We start from the raw sequence: 16,785 nt of genomic DNA on the forward strand, positions 1-16,785 counted from the left end.
TCCCATTCAATTGGTAACAGTAAGCAATCTTCCTGTCTCTATCTTGACCCATGAACATTCTCATTCTATTTTCTCCCCCTGCCTCACTGAGGAAGGGGAGTAAGCAGGTGGGTGGGAGTTTGGCTCATAGTCAAGTATAAACCACCACAAGAAGTTAGTTTAAACTGCGATCAGAAATTCACAAGGGATAAGTACAGTGATAGTTAAGGGGCAGATAGAATCTTCACCACAAAGTCCTTGAACCGCCAACTATGAGAAACTGGTAAGATGTTATACTTACACTATTTCCTTATGCACCGAGGGTGGAAAAGATAAGAACCAAGAGACTACTGACTGATCTGACACAAACAAAGTCAACTTTTTATTCGCAAAAATCATCACTACCCATTGACACTGACAGAACATTCAGAAGAACTGCCCTTTTGTAGCTGACCATGGGACCCCCTTCCAAAAGGGTCAATGGTTAACTAACATTTTAGTTAAGAAGAATTTAGAAAACTAATCCACACAGCTCATTTTATCTCTTCCTCAGTTACTGGACTAGGTCCTGTTCTGTCCTGGTGGCTCTTCCCTCCCCTATGAACTTACGACTTCAAGTGCCAGTAACTTGTTCCTCTTTTTCTTTTAATGAGGAATGTAAAAGTCATCATAACTAAATCAATGACAAAGTATGCATTATTAATTAATGGTCTGCTGTAACGGCTCATAGTAGTATCAGCATACATTTTTAAACAGTGATTCATATCTCACTTGTTTAAACATGTCTACAGTGCTACTTACTGTTCATTTCAAAAATATAAGCAATGAATATCAAATAAAAACAACTCTATACTAGTGTGTCATTTGCGGAGAAGTCATTGAGCAGCACACAAAGTCATCTTGGTTTGGTACAAAATAAAACCTTCACCAAACAATTCTTAAACAATTAAACTAGGCTAAATCAATATAAAACTCAGCTGGGCGCTTAAGTTAAATGCCTCAAAACCACGTGACTTAGGATCATGACTTAATATGCCCCATAAAAGCCTTTATGCTAAAAAATATACAACCTATTTAGGTATTTAAATAAGTGTATATCAAAATAACAATAAAGACAAATCTAGCCACCCTCAAGTACAAAAGGCAACCCACCTCTGATAGTCTTCCCATCATACACTCCTTTCTCTGAGCGGTTGAAAAAGAACAAAAGAAATTAAATTTTAACTCTACCTGTCTCTAGACAAATAAATGTTTATCTCTGCCTTGTAAGGAGATAGACAAGACTGAATAATGAAGAGTTGGTGGAAGGAATTGAGAGTAGTTTTACATCAGGTGTTGCATTTGGGAAATCGTTAATACTAATTCAAATGTTAATCATGGAAGATATTTCTGCCAGACAAATTGTTTTGGATTTATGCCTGTTGTATATCAGCATTATAGGACTTCATACTCAAAATATAACTAATAGCATTTTAATAAATTTCACCTTTCTCTAGCTTATTTTAGAGTTCACCCACCAGAGATGCAGCCAGATACATCTAGCTGTTTGAAATGAAGGTAATTTTTGTCTAAGCTACTACCTATATCTTTTCACATTTACTCATAGCAACATTTAGCTACTATCTCAAATTCTAGTACAGTGAATAATAAATATGATAAATGTATAGGATAAGCAAGTAACCTTCACACAAATAGTAGCCATACTACAGTACATTGATTATTTTTTTAAAAAGGTAAAAAAACCTTTTCAAAAACTAAAGCTGCAATGAATCCTAGAGTACATATGCCCAATTTCTGGCTTGCAATCTCTTGTTTCTGAATTATAAGTTACAGAACTTTATTGATAGAATAATTTCTCTCAGAATAACATTCAAAATGATGTTTAGAACTGTACCAATGGTGCATTCTTTCCCATTGTCCTCCCAAAAGAATAAAGTCTGATTCTACACACATACACCATTTGAATACTGCTCCGCATTTTTTTCAAAATGACTGGAACAATACAGATACATTTCTAGAATGGTACTGCCAGTTATTGAGAACTACACTTGAGGAAGTATTAGGAACTTACTTGTGGGAAGTTCTTTTCTTCATCATGCTTGCAGAGACTCCCGCATGACCTACAATATAAATGATGGAATTACTGAACAATAAAATCTGTTTATACACAATGTCAAAAAGGTATCTTATAGAAAAGTTCTCCTTTTCAAGTAAAAAAGCTTAAACACATCATGATGGGATTTATCAATGAGTTTCTACAATGGAAGAAGGCTGAGGAGATAGGCAAGGACTACGTACTCATGAAGTTAAGTGAAGAATTAGGGAGTTACTGATGACAACTGTTACAAAAAGCTGAACTTAACACAAAGGAGACTGAAGGTAGCCTTTGTTATAGATAAATGGCTACAACAGTTAAGGAATTAAAATGGCTGTGTATCTGCCCTTGAGTTGATAATATCATCAAATACATATATTCCTGCATTAGTGAGGCCAGAATGGGTGGGTGTATACATGGCTCAGCCAAAATCATTATAAAAACTTAGTATAGAGACAAAACCAAGTATAAAAACTAAGTATAGCATATATAGTATAAAAATGGTCCAACAAACAGACAGAACGTTGAGTAGAGCAATAGGCTTGAGTCGGTTTCAACCCAAATATTTCTTCCCAACAACTGGGGATGCCCAGCATTGTGATGGAGACCAATAATGGCAAACACATTTGTATTGTGATACAACTGTACATTGCAACTGCTATACTCTGCTAAATGTAACTTGTACTTGCACTGTTATTTAAGTAAATTTCTGTATCATTCTGCTAAATCAAAGTTCCATGTAATGTGAAATAAAGAAATTCATGTATTGGGTTTGCATGGCCCGGTTTTTGCAGCAGGGGGAACTACAGGGGTGGCATTCATGAGAAGCTGCTAGAAGCTTCCCTCATGTCTGACAGAGCCGATGCCAGCTGGCTCCAGGATCGATTTGTTGCTGGCTAAGGCTGAGCCAATCAGAAATGGTAGTAACGCCTCTGTGATTACATATTTAAGAAGTAAAAAAAAAAAAAAAAAAAAAAAAAAAAAAAAAAAAATTGTGCAGTTGTAATTGCAGCCAGAGAAGAGAGGAATGAGAATATGTGAGATGAACAGTTCTGCAGACACCCAGGTCAGTGCAGAAGGAGGGGCAGGAGGTGCTCCAGGGGCTGGAGCTGAGATTTCCCTGCAGCCCATAGTGCAGACCATGGTGAAGCAGGCTGTCCTGCTGCAGCCCATGGAGGAGTCCCACGCCAGAGTAGGCAAATGCCTGAAAGAAGGCTGTGAATTTGTACGAAACCTGTGATGGAGTAGGGTCCTGGCAGGGACCTGCAGATGCATGGAGAGAGGAGCCCATGCTGGAGCAGGTTTCCTGGTAGGACTTGTGACCCCATGGGGGACCCATGCTGGAGTAGTCTGTCCCCAGATGATTGCACCCCATGGAAGGGACCCATGATGGAGCAGTTAATGAAGAACTGCAGTCCATGGGAAGCACTACCATTGGAGAAGTTTGTGCAGAATTGTCTCCCATGGGCAGGACCACATGCTGGCACAGGTAAAGGACTCTTCCGCCTGAGCAACGGCAGAAGCAACCTGTGATGAACTGACTGTAACCCCCCTTCCCTGTCTCTCTGCACCTCTGGCAGGGAGGAGGTAGAGCTGAGGAAGGAGGGAGGGTGTGGGATCTCAGCACATCGTTCCCAATGTCCAGAGATGCCAGGAGAACCCTTGGGGGGGTCTCGAAAATCCTGGAATGTTGCCAAGAGTGTTTGGTGGCTTGATTTTGATCCATCCACAGAAGTAACAAGAGTTTGAGGACATGAGAATCACTTTAGAGTGAAAAGTGTAAAAGGGACACGTTTAGAGGGTGAAATATAGACTTTAAGGGTTTTGGTACAGGGGGGTTATGGAGACAAGATGGTGGGATCAGGGCGTGTCTCGTCCTTCTTCTTTCTTCTTCTTGTCCTCCATCTCCTGTGATGATGTTGGCACTTGGGGATTGGTTTATGGTGAAGGTGCACTTGCTAACATGGGTGAAAAGCATTGGGAAATAAAGGTAAATATTATGTACGTAGATTTTAGTATAAAAAGACATGACCGCCCCGTGGGTGGTCAGAGAGTGCCTGTGACTGCTTGCAGATCAGACCTCTGTTGGGCAGACAGAAAATTTTGTAGATAAGAAATAATAAACAATCTGAAGACCGAAAAGCTGAAGAGTCCAGACTCGTCCTTTGAAACGCGTGCCACCCAAGAACCACTCTATCCGTGTCGGGGCAGAGACAGACAGCTGAACCCGACATTTGGCGTCCCTGGGTGAGCACCCGGTGGGCATCCGGGGGGCTGCTCGGCAGCGACCGGCGATCCAGCAGCATCCGGCAGCCTTCGCTGAGCCACGGTGAGCTCTGGTGTGCACCTCTTGCACAGGGTCAGCCTTGAAGCACCGAGTGGGCAGCTCCCGAGTTGGACTCATTCCCAGGAGAGCACTGATAACTCCTCGGGAATTCAGCCAGAAAGCAGCCAGGAGAATCTGAAGACGCAGCAGCCACAGAGAACATCGCACTCCACTTCGGCCGAAGAAAGTTCGTAGCAGGACAGCCCGGATCGGAATCGGAAAGGCGCCTCCGAATCCATCTCCTGTGACCTGCAGGCCAGAGACCAGGAGCCTTCGGACTGCTCTGACGACAGAAATTCGGTGAGAAGGTCAAGAATTAAGAACATGGGGGGTACACTTTCCCAGGAACAAATAGAGATTCTGTCCGACCTACAGGGCGTGGCAGACACACACACTAAGGGGATCCCAAAGAAAAAGCTCAGAGAATTATTGTTGTGGGTGCGGTGTAATTACCCGTACTCAGAAACACGGTTGTTATTTGAAGTAGGCTTTTGGCAAGAAGTTAACAGACACCTATATTTTCTAGCCATCAATGAGGATAAGACAGCCTTAAAATTGCTGTCCTCAGCAAGAATTATGTTAGAGGCGACCTCGACTCAATTTAGGGGGTCGGCCAGGCAACAACTTGTTGCGAGTCCCACAGGGGCAGAGGGAGCAGAGCAAGGCTCAAAGCAGAGATTGGCTCTGATCTCAATTGGCCCGGGGGAAAAGGTGCCCGAGAAAAGGGGACAAGGAGAAATGTCATTGCCTTCAGTCCCACCATCCCGAAGACCCAAGGGAACCCTAAAGCTTCCTGAGACCCCAGAGAGTGCAGGGGCTTCAGACTCTGACTCAGACACAGATGATACCATTCCACTCCCTGATGAAATGAGGTTTTCTCCCAGCGATATCGAGGAGACAGGTCACTCTTCAGGAGTGTACCATCCCGATTCGCAGGAATCAGAGGGAGAGGAGGTGGAAAAAGTGGCGGAGTCGGGGAGGGGGGTTCAAAGGGAACAAGCGGGGAGGGGGGGATGCGCTCTCTCGCGGCAGCCAGCGGGGGGGGCGTGGAGGCAATTGGAGACACGGGTTCTGGTGCGGCTTTTGCGAGCACAACGCCGAAAGCGGCGGCAGCCTCATCTGGCGCGGTGCCAAAAGTGCGCGTGTCGAGCAAGGCTCGGGGGACGGCCGGGGAGTGCTCTCGAACCGACGCGGCAGACACGGGCAGCAAGGGCGGAGCAGCTGCAGAGCTCGAGCGAGCTACCGTGGGGGGACGCAGGAGACGCGCGGTGGTGACGTCAGACCCGGAAATCTGGACCCGGAAATCGGCTCGAATTGCGGCGCAAAAGGGGACACCCGCGGGGGGGGGGGGGGGGGGGGGGGGGGGGCTGCGCGCTTCGGCGAGGGGTGTGGATACAGCTTCAGAGGAGGAGGAGAAAGGGACAGGAACAGACAATAGGGAGGAGACTTCGGAGGTGGAGCGGGACGGAGACAGTGATGTCAGTACAGGGGAGGCAGGGGGCGTCCCCGAAGGCACGCATGCGCAGGGAGTGCCGGCGGAGCGAGGACGGGGGCGGGTCCGATCCTCTGTGACGTCTGGGGCGAAAAGGAGGGGCCACGCTCGGGGTTCGACATCCCGGGGCTCCACCCCCTCTCCGGTCTCGATGCCTTTAGTCTCAAACCCTATGGTTCAAACCCCTTCCACTCAAAAGAAACGTTCAAGTATTCAACCCTCAATGCCATCTCAGTTAACAGCCATGCAAACTCGGTCTCAAACACAATTGCAAGCGTTGCAGTCTGCTGAACAGGAACCGATCGAGTTCGTGTCGTCATCAAGGTCCTCCAGGCAGGCGACAGCGCCACCTCGTGGAGGGACGACCACATTGCAGGACATGTCGGACCTGCTGGACAGCGCCACCACATCACCTGCTGGCCAAACTGCAACAATGCAACAATTTTTTCCAACAATTTATAAAAAGAAAGCTACATCAAAGAAAATGAAAACAACAACAACAACACGACAAAAGGATAATATTCCATCAACTTCAGGATTATATGAAGTTGAAGACAGTTCAGATGAAACACAGCCTCAAGGAGAAGAAATGATACACATTACAGCAAGAGAGGGAATTCCAGCATGGATGCTTTCAGCAGCGGAAGCAGCAAGGAATCTTCTGCAGTCTTTTGATGCAGCAAAAAGAACACGTTCAAGAGAGCCTCAAGTTTCTTTTCCAGATTTAGGAGCAAGACTGAGGACCTCAAGTCAAAGGACATGGAGCGAAGGATCACCAAGAGCCTCCACGATTCCATTGTGCAGGCAATGGCCAATGGAGTTTCCAGAGGATGAAGAAGAACAACCAATAGAATCAATAGACTGGAAGGAAATTAGAAATGAATTATCAAAAGAAAAGGGTTTGATCAGAGGGTCAGGAGACATAATAATGCCAGTGACATATGATGCACAAGGTCAAAATCCAAGGTGGGAAAGGTTGGGTCACGAAGTGATCAAAGACTTATCAAAGGCCATTCAAAACAATGGTCTGAATTCGCAGTTCTTCAAACAGCTCCTGAAGGGGACATTCAATACATATGATTTCACGCCATTCGACATTCGATGTCTTGTGTCGATGATTCTCACTGACACACAAAGTCTTATCTGGGACAGAAGATGGAGAAGATATCTCACAGAGTTGAGAGCCAGCTATCAAGGTGGGCCAAACGCAAACCTCACAGAAGCACAGTTAGCAGGAGATCCTCCAGATGACAATCCAGTGGAGCAAGCAGCACGGCTTCCACGACGAGTGCTGAATGACATCAAAGAAGCAGCACGCAAAGCGATCTTGCAGATTGCTCCGGCGGGAGTTCCGGACGTCCCATTCTCATGCGTCAGGCAAGGTCCCACAGAACCATTCTCATCTTTCATAGATCGACTCTCGCAAGCTGTGGATCGACAGGTGACGATTGACGAGGCGAAGCAACCTCTCATGGAAAGTTTAGCTTTCGGCAATGCCAACCCGGATTGTCAACAGGTCATCAGCGCAATGCCAGGACAGCCATCCTTGGCAGAGATGGTGGAGGCATGCAGCAGAGTGGGAACACCTCAGCACGTCGCATCGATCGTGAGGGATGAGCTGAGAGGAGAATGGGGAGAACAGATAAGAAGAAACCCGGAGAGACAGTCAGAAGATCAGGACAAAGTTGAAAAGATGCTGGAAAAGGTACTCCAACAACAGAATGAAAACATAAATAAAGTTCTTGCAACCATCCAGAAGAAGAACAATCCATCAGGAGGACAATGCTACAAATGTGGGGCGTTTGGACACTTGAAAAAGAATTGTCCACATGCACATGCACAAGTGCAGACACAAAAACCTGCAAAGCCACTTTGTGCGCGGTGTGGAAGAGGAAGACACTCTGTGAAGGAATGTTTTTCCCAGACAGACGTGGAAGGGAATCCTTTACCACTTCCGGGAAACGGGAAAAGGAGCGCGCCCACAAACCGTCAGCGCGCGTCGACACAAGTGATGGCGGTGACACAACAACCAACAGGACAATCATCGGGGATCGTCAAGCAGACGCCCTCAGCAAACTCCTCAGTCGATTCTCAAGCGACCCAGAACTCCTTCCACCAGGAGCACAGTGCACACTGGCAACTTCCAAATTAATTTGCTTTCTGGATGAAAGTCATGCGGAGGTTCCAACAGGGATCCGCGGAGATTCATACAAAAAACAAGATTTCTTAATAATAGGACAGGACAGGAGCAGAATCCTTGGACTTATTGTTTATCCATCAGTTGTTTCCGCAGACAAAAATACGGAACTGACAGTTCTAGCAAAAGCACTTCCTCCACCATTGACCGTGGCGGAAAACACTCAGATCGCGAGAGCTTTTGCTCTGCCACCACACGCCATTGAAGTCATGTCAATCTTCGATGAAGAAGGGCTTCCTTTGAGGGAACATGTCGAAATACATACCACATGGGTAAAGCACATAGGTCGAGATCGACCCACGCTCACATGCCAATTAACTTGTGGAGACAGAACAATAGAGGTCAGAGGCATGCTTGACACAGGGGCAGATGTCACAGTAATATCCTATATCTTTTGGCCTCGCAACTGGAGCTTGATTGCGCCCTTGGGATCTCTCTAAGGCATAGGGGGAGTTTCTCTGTGTCTGCAGAGTGAGAATGCCATCGTTGTCACGGGACCAGGAAACAAGACGGCGATCATTTGTCCTTTCGTTGTGCAGAAGCCAATCACAGTTTGGGGACGAGATCTCTTGGCACAATGGGGCACGAAGATCGAGGTGGATTTTTAGTAGGGGTCACTGCGGAACTCTCCACATTGAAGTTGACTTGGAAAACAGATGATCCAGTCTGGGTGGATCAGTGGCCCCTGGAGCGGAAAAAGTTGAGTGCGTTGAAAACCCTGGTCCAAGAACAGTTGCAGAAGGGACACATCAAGCCAACAAACAGCCCTTGGAATTCTCCAGTGTTCGTCATCAAAAAGAAGCTGTCAGGCAAATGGAGGCTGTTGCACGATCTCAGGAAGATCAATGAAGTCCTCGAAGACATGGGACCGCTTCAGCTGGGTCTTCCATCTGTTTCGATGATTCCCAGAGATTGGCCGCTTGTGGTCATTGACCTCAAGGACTGTTTCTTCAGCATTCCACTTCATCCGGATGATGCTCCAAGGCTTGCCTTTTCAGTTCCAAGTATCAACAAGGAAACGCCTCTGCAGCGGTACCATTGGGTCGTTCTTCCTCAGGGCCTGAAAAACTCGCCGACAATCTGCCAATGGTACGTGGCACGAGCTTTGTCACCAGCCCGGAAGAAATTCCCAAAGGTGAGAATCATTCATTATATGGATGATTTGCTCATTGCGGCATCGACACAACAAGAGCTGCAAAAGGCTGGTGACTGTGTGATTGCAGAAGTGCAAAAGGCAGGTCTGGAAATCAGTGTTTCAAAGATTCAGGAGGTCGCGCCTTGGAAATATCTAGGGTGGAAAATCTCAGAGAGAACAATAAGGCCTCAAAAGATGGAAATCAGCACAAGAGTCAACAATCTACATGATTTACAACAACTTCTAGGGGAAATCAACTGGATGAGGTCGATTTTAGGAATCACAAACAGCGACATTCCAGCGTTGCTTGATCTCTTGAGAGGAGATGCAGACATTCGATCTCCCAGGACGCTCACAAAGGAAGCAAAGAAGGAGTTGGAAAAAGTTACAGATGCCATTCAGAAGAGCCAGGCATATCGATTCGTTGAATCGTTGCCTTTCCAGTTAGCAGTGTTGGGAAAGAAAGCACAATTCCATGGTTTAATCTTCCAATGGGATGCATCTCAGAGAGATCCTTTGATAATCATAGAGTGGATTTTCTTACCGTATAGGCCTTCAAAGACAATTCTGACAGATTTGGAGATGGCAGCACAGATCATCATAAAGGGGAGAACAAGATTGCTGACAATGGTGGGACGAGAATTTTCAAAGATTTATCTGCCTTTGAAGAAAGATTATTTTGATTGGGCGATGCAGAAATCAAAAGATTTGTTAATTGCATTGTTAGCTTTTCCAGGAGCTTGCACCATCAACTTTCCACAACATAGAATGTTGCAGTCACAAATATGCTACAGAGCAAAGCCAAAAATAAGTGAAGAACCTCTGGACGGGATCACAGTGTTCACTGATGGCTCAGGAAAGACACACAAGTCAGTGATCACGTGGATGAACTCAACGACAGGGGAATGGGAATCAAACGTGAAGACGGTTCAAGGCTCTCCACAAATTGTGGAATTGGCAGCTGTTGTCCGAGCATTTCAGTTGTTCCAACAACCGCTCAATTTGGTCACGGACTCTGCATATGTTGCAGGTGTGGTCAAACGATTGGAAGGTTCGCTCTTGAAAGAAGTCAGCAACGAAGTCTTATATTCCTATCTAGTGAGCATGAAAGCAGTGCTAGAAAGCAGGGAAGAAGAATACTTCATCACTCATATCAGAGCGCACACAACACTTCCAGGATTTCTAGCGGAAGGGAATGCTCAGGCAGACAGATTGACAATGCCCATTTCACAAACACTTCCGGACATTTTTGAGCAAGCACGACTGAGTCATGCATTTTTTCATCAGAATGCGCAGGCGCTGATGGAATCCTTTAGTCTCACAAAAACTCAGGCGAGGGAAATCATTAGTGCTTGTCCAGATTGTCAACTCGTGCAACCACCTGCTTCAACAGGAGCAGTCAATCCACAAGGACTGCAAAGTCTTCAGCTGTGGCAAACAGATGTCACAAAATATCCATCATTTGGGAGACTCAAAAATGTTCATGTATCAGTAGATACATTCTCGGGGCAGTCTTTGCTTCAGCACATGTAGGGGAAACAGCAGAACATGCTTGTCGACATTTCCTACAAGCGTTTGCATCATTAGGTGTACCTCAAGAAATAAAAACAGATAATGGTCCAACATATACAGGCAGGGTGCTTGACAGATTCCTGAAAAGATGGGGTGTCAGACACACATTTGGCATTCCACATTCACCCACAGGTCAGGCAATCATTGAAAGAACACATCACACCCTGAAATCCCTTTTGGACAGGCAGAAAAGGGGGGAGCCAGAGGCGACACCACACATGAAGTTAAACAAAGCATTGTATGTGTTGAATTTTCTTAACAGCTCGTCTTCTGAACCCAATCCACCAATCATGAGGCATTTTTCAAACAGCTCTCAGGAAAAACTAAGGGAGAATCCTTTGGTTTTGATCAGAAACCCAGAGACAGGACAAATAGAGGGTCCTTTCAAACTAATCACTTGGGGCAAGGGTTTCGCTTGCGTTTCCACAGGGCGAGGGCTGAAGTGGGTGTCAGCGCGGCACGTGAAGCCATTTCGGACAAGGGAGCAGGAGAGCACAGATCCCGGAAGCAGAGAAACGAGCACGCGGACAGAGGAAGAAACTCAAGTTGTGAGCAATGACTCAGAAGAGGGACGAAAAGAATAAAAACTTTGGGGGTTTTTCCTTTGTGGCTTTGAGTGGAAGCATGACAATGATTTTTCATAAGGATGAAGTCGTGAGCTTCATGATGCTCATGCTTTCATCTGTTGCTTTAAGCAATGGAGCAAATCTACCTGTCAGTCAGCCAAAACAAAATGTTTGGGAAACGTTAGCCCAGGCAGCAAATTTAGAAAGTATCTGCCTGACACATTCGAAACCAGGGAAACCATTCACAGCATGCATGGTTGGGTTGCCAGTGGACGAATGGCCAATTCCAGGGCATCCTCCAATGGAGATTTCGCAGGTCATCAAAGATCCTGTGAATGAATGGTGTGCTTGGACACATCTTTTACCTGTGGCTTCTACCGAACCGCAGGAATTGGAAATTTTCGGGTCCACAACAATGGAACTATGCATGAAATTCGAAATTTCGAATGTGTCAAGGACAAACAAAAGCATTGATGTCACACCAAATCATAAATATTATAGAAACGCATCAGCTTGGTGCAATCACACTGTGACGACAGCCAAAGGATCAATCCAGGTCCCAGTGCAATTGCCACGTGGGTTGTTTTTAATTTGTGGGGACAGAATTTGGCACGGCATTCCTGCAAATGCCAAGGGAGGTCCATGCAGCATTGGGAGGATTTCAGTGTTGTCACCAGATTTGAAAGTATTGAGAGAGCAAAAACACAAAGAGAAAAGGTCCTTGCAACATTACAGTGCAGACTGTGATGATGAAGTATACACCTGGGACAAGGCAAGGAGAATTGCAGCAGCAATTTTCTCACCTCAGACAGCATCGGGGGTGGCCTTGACTCAACTGGACCACATGGGTTGTTGGTTGAGCAAGCATGCTCAATCAGTCTCTCTCGCTTTGAGTGATATGTTAAAAGACATAAGCAGTGTGAGAGAGGCAACTCTTCAAAATAGGGCAGCAATCGATTATCTATTGCTTGCTCATGGACATGGATGTGAAGAGTTTGAGGGAATGTGCTGCATGAATCTCTCGGATCATTCAAGATCAATTCATGAAAGTATTCAAAATATAAAAGACCGTATAAAGAAACTAGGCGAAATCACTGGGTCATTGATTGATGATGTGGCGGGATTTTTTGATCTTTCTCCCTTATGGAGAGGGTTTTTAAAAATGGGATTTTATATTTTAATAATACTCTTAGTCCTCATGCTCATCGTCCCATGCATCTTTTTGTGTGTGAGACGTGTCATGAGTCAAGTTGCCAAAGAAGTCTTCTTGGTGCAAACAGAAGGGGGAGATGTGGGATCTCAGCACATCGTTCCCGATGTCCAGAGATGCCAGGAGAACCCTTGGGGGTCTCGAAAATCCTGGAATGTTGCCAAGAGTGTTTGGTGGCTTGATTTTGATCCATCCACAGAAGTAACAAGAGTTTGAGGACATGAGAATCACTTTAGAGTGAAAAGTGTAAAAGGGACACATTTAGAGGATGAAATATAGACTTTAAGGTTTTTGGTACAGGGGGGTTATGGAGACAAGATGGTGGGATCAGGGCGTGTCTCGTCCTTCTTCTTTCTTCTTCTTGTCCTCCATCTCCTGTGATGATGTTGGCACTTGGGGATTGGTTTATGGTGAAGGTGCACTTGCTAACATGGGTGAAAAGCATTGGGAAATAAAGGTAAATATTATGTACGTAGATTTTAGTATAAAAAGACATGACCGCCCCGTGGGTGGTCAGAGAGTGCCTGTGACTGCTTGCAGATCAGACCTCTGTTGGGCAGACAGAAAATTTTGTAGATAAGAAATAATAAACAATCTGAAGACCGAAAAGCTGAAGAGTCCAGACTCGTCCTTTGAAACGCGTGCCACCCAAGAACCACTCTACCTGTGTCGGGGCAGAGACAGACAGCCGAACCTGACAGGAGGGATGGGGCGAAGGTGTTTTTAAGATTTATTTTACTTCTCACTATCCTGCTCTGATTTTTTTTGCAATAAATTCAATTAACATCCTTAAGTTGAGTCTGTTTTGCCCATTATGGTAATCAGTGAGTGATCTCTCCTGATCCTTAACCCATGAGCCTTTCACTATATTTTCTTTCTCATGTCCAGTTACAGAAGAGAGTGGCAGAGCAGCTTTGGTGAGTACCTGGCATCCAGCCAAGGTCAACCCACCACACTTCAAAAAACTAACATTGGCATTAAAGCATTAAACCCTATACACATGGAATATCTAAAAGGACACAGTCAGAGAGTGTTGGACACATGCATGTTATCAATTAAAAAACCCCTCATATATCTGTAGAAATGTTCAGAATTTAATCTATGGACATTTAAATTCACACCTACAGAGAAATTCTTAATTGAGGTTTCTCTACAGATCCAAACAAATTCTTAAACATTATGTGCATGTTCCAAGCATAGCTTTGGCATATGTATTCAGAAAATTAATTTTCATAATAGCAATAGTGTCACACAAGAGTTAAGCACTGAAAGTGCAATTAACCTTAACAGTTTTCATAAATATTTTAATATTTGGATTTTCCTATGGAGAAATAAAAGGACATCTATCACGTGACAGAAGTGGCAGAATTAAAATAAGACTACATACATTTTGTTTCCAACACTCAAGCTTGCACTGAATCCATGAAAATATGCATCTCCAGTTTTAACAAGAGCTGGAATTTGAAGTTTTCAAAAATTAGGCCCTCCATGCAAATAGCTACAGTAAAGATGCTATTTGCAATAAAGACCAAAGAAATAGAACTTCCCTTGAACATGTTTATAAGAACTAACAGCTAGAAATTAAAAGATATCTCAAAAATATGAATATAAGCCCAAAAGATTTTTGAGACTTGACTGCACCAACTGAACAAGCATTTTCACCCTGTCATTAGTCACCTCTTAATTATATGAGGAAACAAGTTTAAAAACATACTTATTAAAAAAAAATCTGTTCTCACAAAGTAAAAAACCGCAAACACACAGATTTCATGTTTTCCATTACTGATCAATGAGAAAAAGTAAGATTTAACTAAATCAGTTCAAGTAGTTAAAACACTATAAAAAGCATACCCACATATTTAGCAGGATGGTTCAACACAAAACTTGTTTTCTGTCCTCTGCTCAGAGACTTTGAATCTTACTATACAGTGCAACACATTTAGCCTTCCAAAACAAAAGTAGCCTTAAAGATACACAGAAGGAAGATCTATTACAGAAGCTGCAAAAAATGCAAAGGAGAAGCTATGCACTGTACTCAGAATGAGTGTTTGCCCTGTTCAGTAACTGTTCACCTTAGGCACCTCTTATTTTTGATAAAACTCAAGTTCTACAGCCAGATGTCTTTTTTTCTCTCAAATTCACTTACGTGCAAAATTTATTGACTATGCATACATGGTCTCCATGAATGAAATGACATGTACCAAACTAACAAATATTTACAACATTGAACTGAGAGTTTGACAGTAGACTACCCCATTTTGCTGTCAAATAAAAATGAGCTTGACGGGTCCTGACAGATTTCAAGAACTTGCTTGTTCATATACCTAGCTCTAGAGAAAAACCAACTGAGCAAACAGTACTGCTCAGTTTCTTGTGTTGGTAGCTTAAGGTAGTGGCCAGTTTAATAAAAAGTTACAACACTTAGATGAAGAATGTGAATATAGCCCACTTACAAGAAGAGATGGTAACAAGGTACATGAAGAACTTGAGCACAAGAAAGACATGGATCTGTTAGAGTGAGCCCAGAGGAAGGCCACAAAAACAATGTCCAAATGCCTCTTAAACATTGACAGGCTTGGGGCATTGACTGCCTCTCTAGGAAGCCTGTTCCAGAGTTTGACCACCCTCTCGGTAAAGAAATGTTTCCTAAGGTCAAGTCTAAACCTCCCCTGATGCAGCTTTGAACCATTCCCACATGTACTGTCACTGGATGCCAGGGAGAAGAGCTCAGCACTTCCCTTTCCAGTTCCCCTACTCAGGAAGCTGTAGAGAGCAATGAGATCACAGTTTAGCCTTTTTTCTTCCAAGCTAGATAAGACCAAAGTCCTTTGCCATTCCTCAAAGGACGTTCCTTCCGGTCCTGTCAACAGAATTGTTGCCCTCTTCTTGGGGCAATTAAAGAACTTTCACATCTTTTTTTAATTGGGGGGATGTCCTGCTTTAGGGCAAATTTGGGAGAAAACCTCCAAAAGGGCCACCCCACAAAGCAAACCCACATGGCCCCTCCCCCCCAACCAGTTCGGGAAGAATTTACTCAGAGAGAAGTGGAAAAAAAGTGTTTATTTATCAGGCAAAGCACTCCCCAACACAAAAAATGAAAAATACCAGATGACAAAACTCATTCATTGCTCTAAAGAGATGACAAATTCAGAAAGTCTCTCCTGTGGGTGGTCGCTCTGTTATCAGTCCCTCCGGCACTGGGAAAGGCTGCTGCCCAGAGTAGGCCCTGGTAGGCTACAAAGTGCAAGCTCTCAGTGTTTCCCTGGGTCCCAGTCCAGAGCAGGTTCGAATGGTTCCAAAAAAAAAAAAAAAAGGGAAAGAAAAACAGTCCAGGGAACTTCTCTGCCTCAGCTAGCTAAACTAACTAAAAAACGATGGAGCGCGGTGTTCTGCCTCATCCATGCCCAGACACCACAGTGGAGGACTGAGAGCAGGCTGATAACAAAACTCTGTGCTTCTTCTTCTCCCCGCCTTCACTCTCAGAGCCAGTCTTGAAGGCACAGAATATAATATCCAGCATAAACAGAACACCCGGTTGGGGATACAAGCATCATAACATCACCCTAGGGCAGGGGCCAAGAAGTGCACACAATACTCAAGGTGAGGCTGCACCAATGCTAAATACAGAGGGATAAGCCCCTGATTCCAGGCTGGAGCAGCCTGTCCTTGGAGGACTGCACCCCAAGCAAGAGTGACCCATGCCGCAGCAGTTTTGGAAGGACTGTCTGCCAATGGGAGGGAATTCACATTGCAGCAGTTTTGGGAGGACTACTGCTCGAGAGATTGAAACCACGTTGGAGAAGCTCATGGAGAACTGTCCCCCGTGGGAGGGACCCCACAGCGTAGCAGGGGAGCAACTTCTGTCCATGAGCAGTGGAAGATCTCGGGTGACGAACTGACCAAAAACCCCATGCCCTGTCTCCCTGCACTGTTGGTGGGAAGGAGGGAGGGGTTGGGGGAAAAAGGTGTTTTTAAGGGCTTATTTTACTTCTCATTATCCTCCCCTGACAATGTTAGTTATAAATTCACTTTGTACTTCTAAGTTGAACCTGTTTTGCCCTTGGAGTGTTTTCTCCTGGTCCTCATTTCAACTCATGAAGCCTTCATTAATTTTTTTTTCCTTTCCTCTGCCCAGCTGTAGCAGGGGAGGGCACGTGAGTGGCTATCGTGAGTGCCTGGTGTTTGGCCAGTGTCAAACCATGACAAGTGGTAA

At 44.8% G+C, this 16,785-nt stretch overlaps 1 protein-coding gene across 2 annotated transcripts in view; it reads right to left on the minus strand.

The window, feature by feature from the left end:
• The window catches only part of LOC139598952 (spindlin-Z-like), a 106,969-nt gene that overhangs the window by 17,394 nt on the left and 72,790 nt on the right, over positions 1–16,785 (minus strand). For both annotated transcript variants that reach the window (XM_071445879.1, XM_071445880.1), the window contains one exon: positions 2,051–2,099. In XM_071445879.1, coding sequence (XP_071301980.1) covers positions 2,051–2,099 — 49 coding nt within the window. The remainder of the gene's footprint in view (positions 1–2,050; positions 2,100–16,785) is intronic.

The sequence above is a fragment of the Agelaius tricolor genome, unplaced genomic scaffold (genome assembly GCF_023055355.1).
Source record: "Agelaius tricolor isolate 1412-34295 unplaced genomic scaffold, bAgeTri1.0.p SCAF_21, whole genome shotgun sequence".
NCBI classification, from domain to species: domain Eukaryota; kingdom Metazoa; phylum Chordata; class Aves; order Passeriformes; family Icteridae; genus Agelaius; species Agelaius tricolor.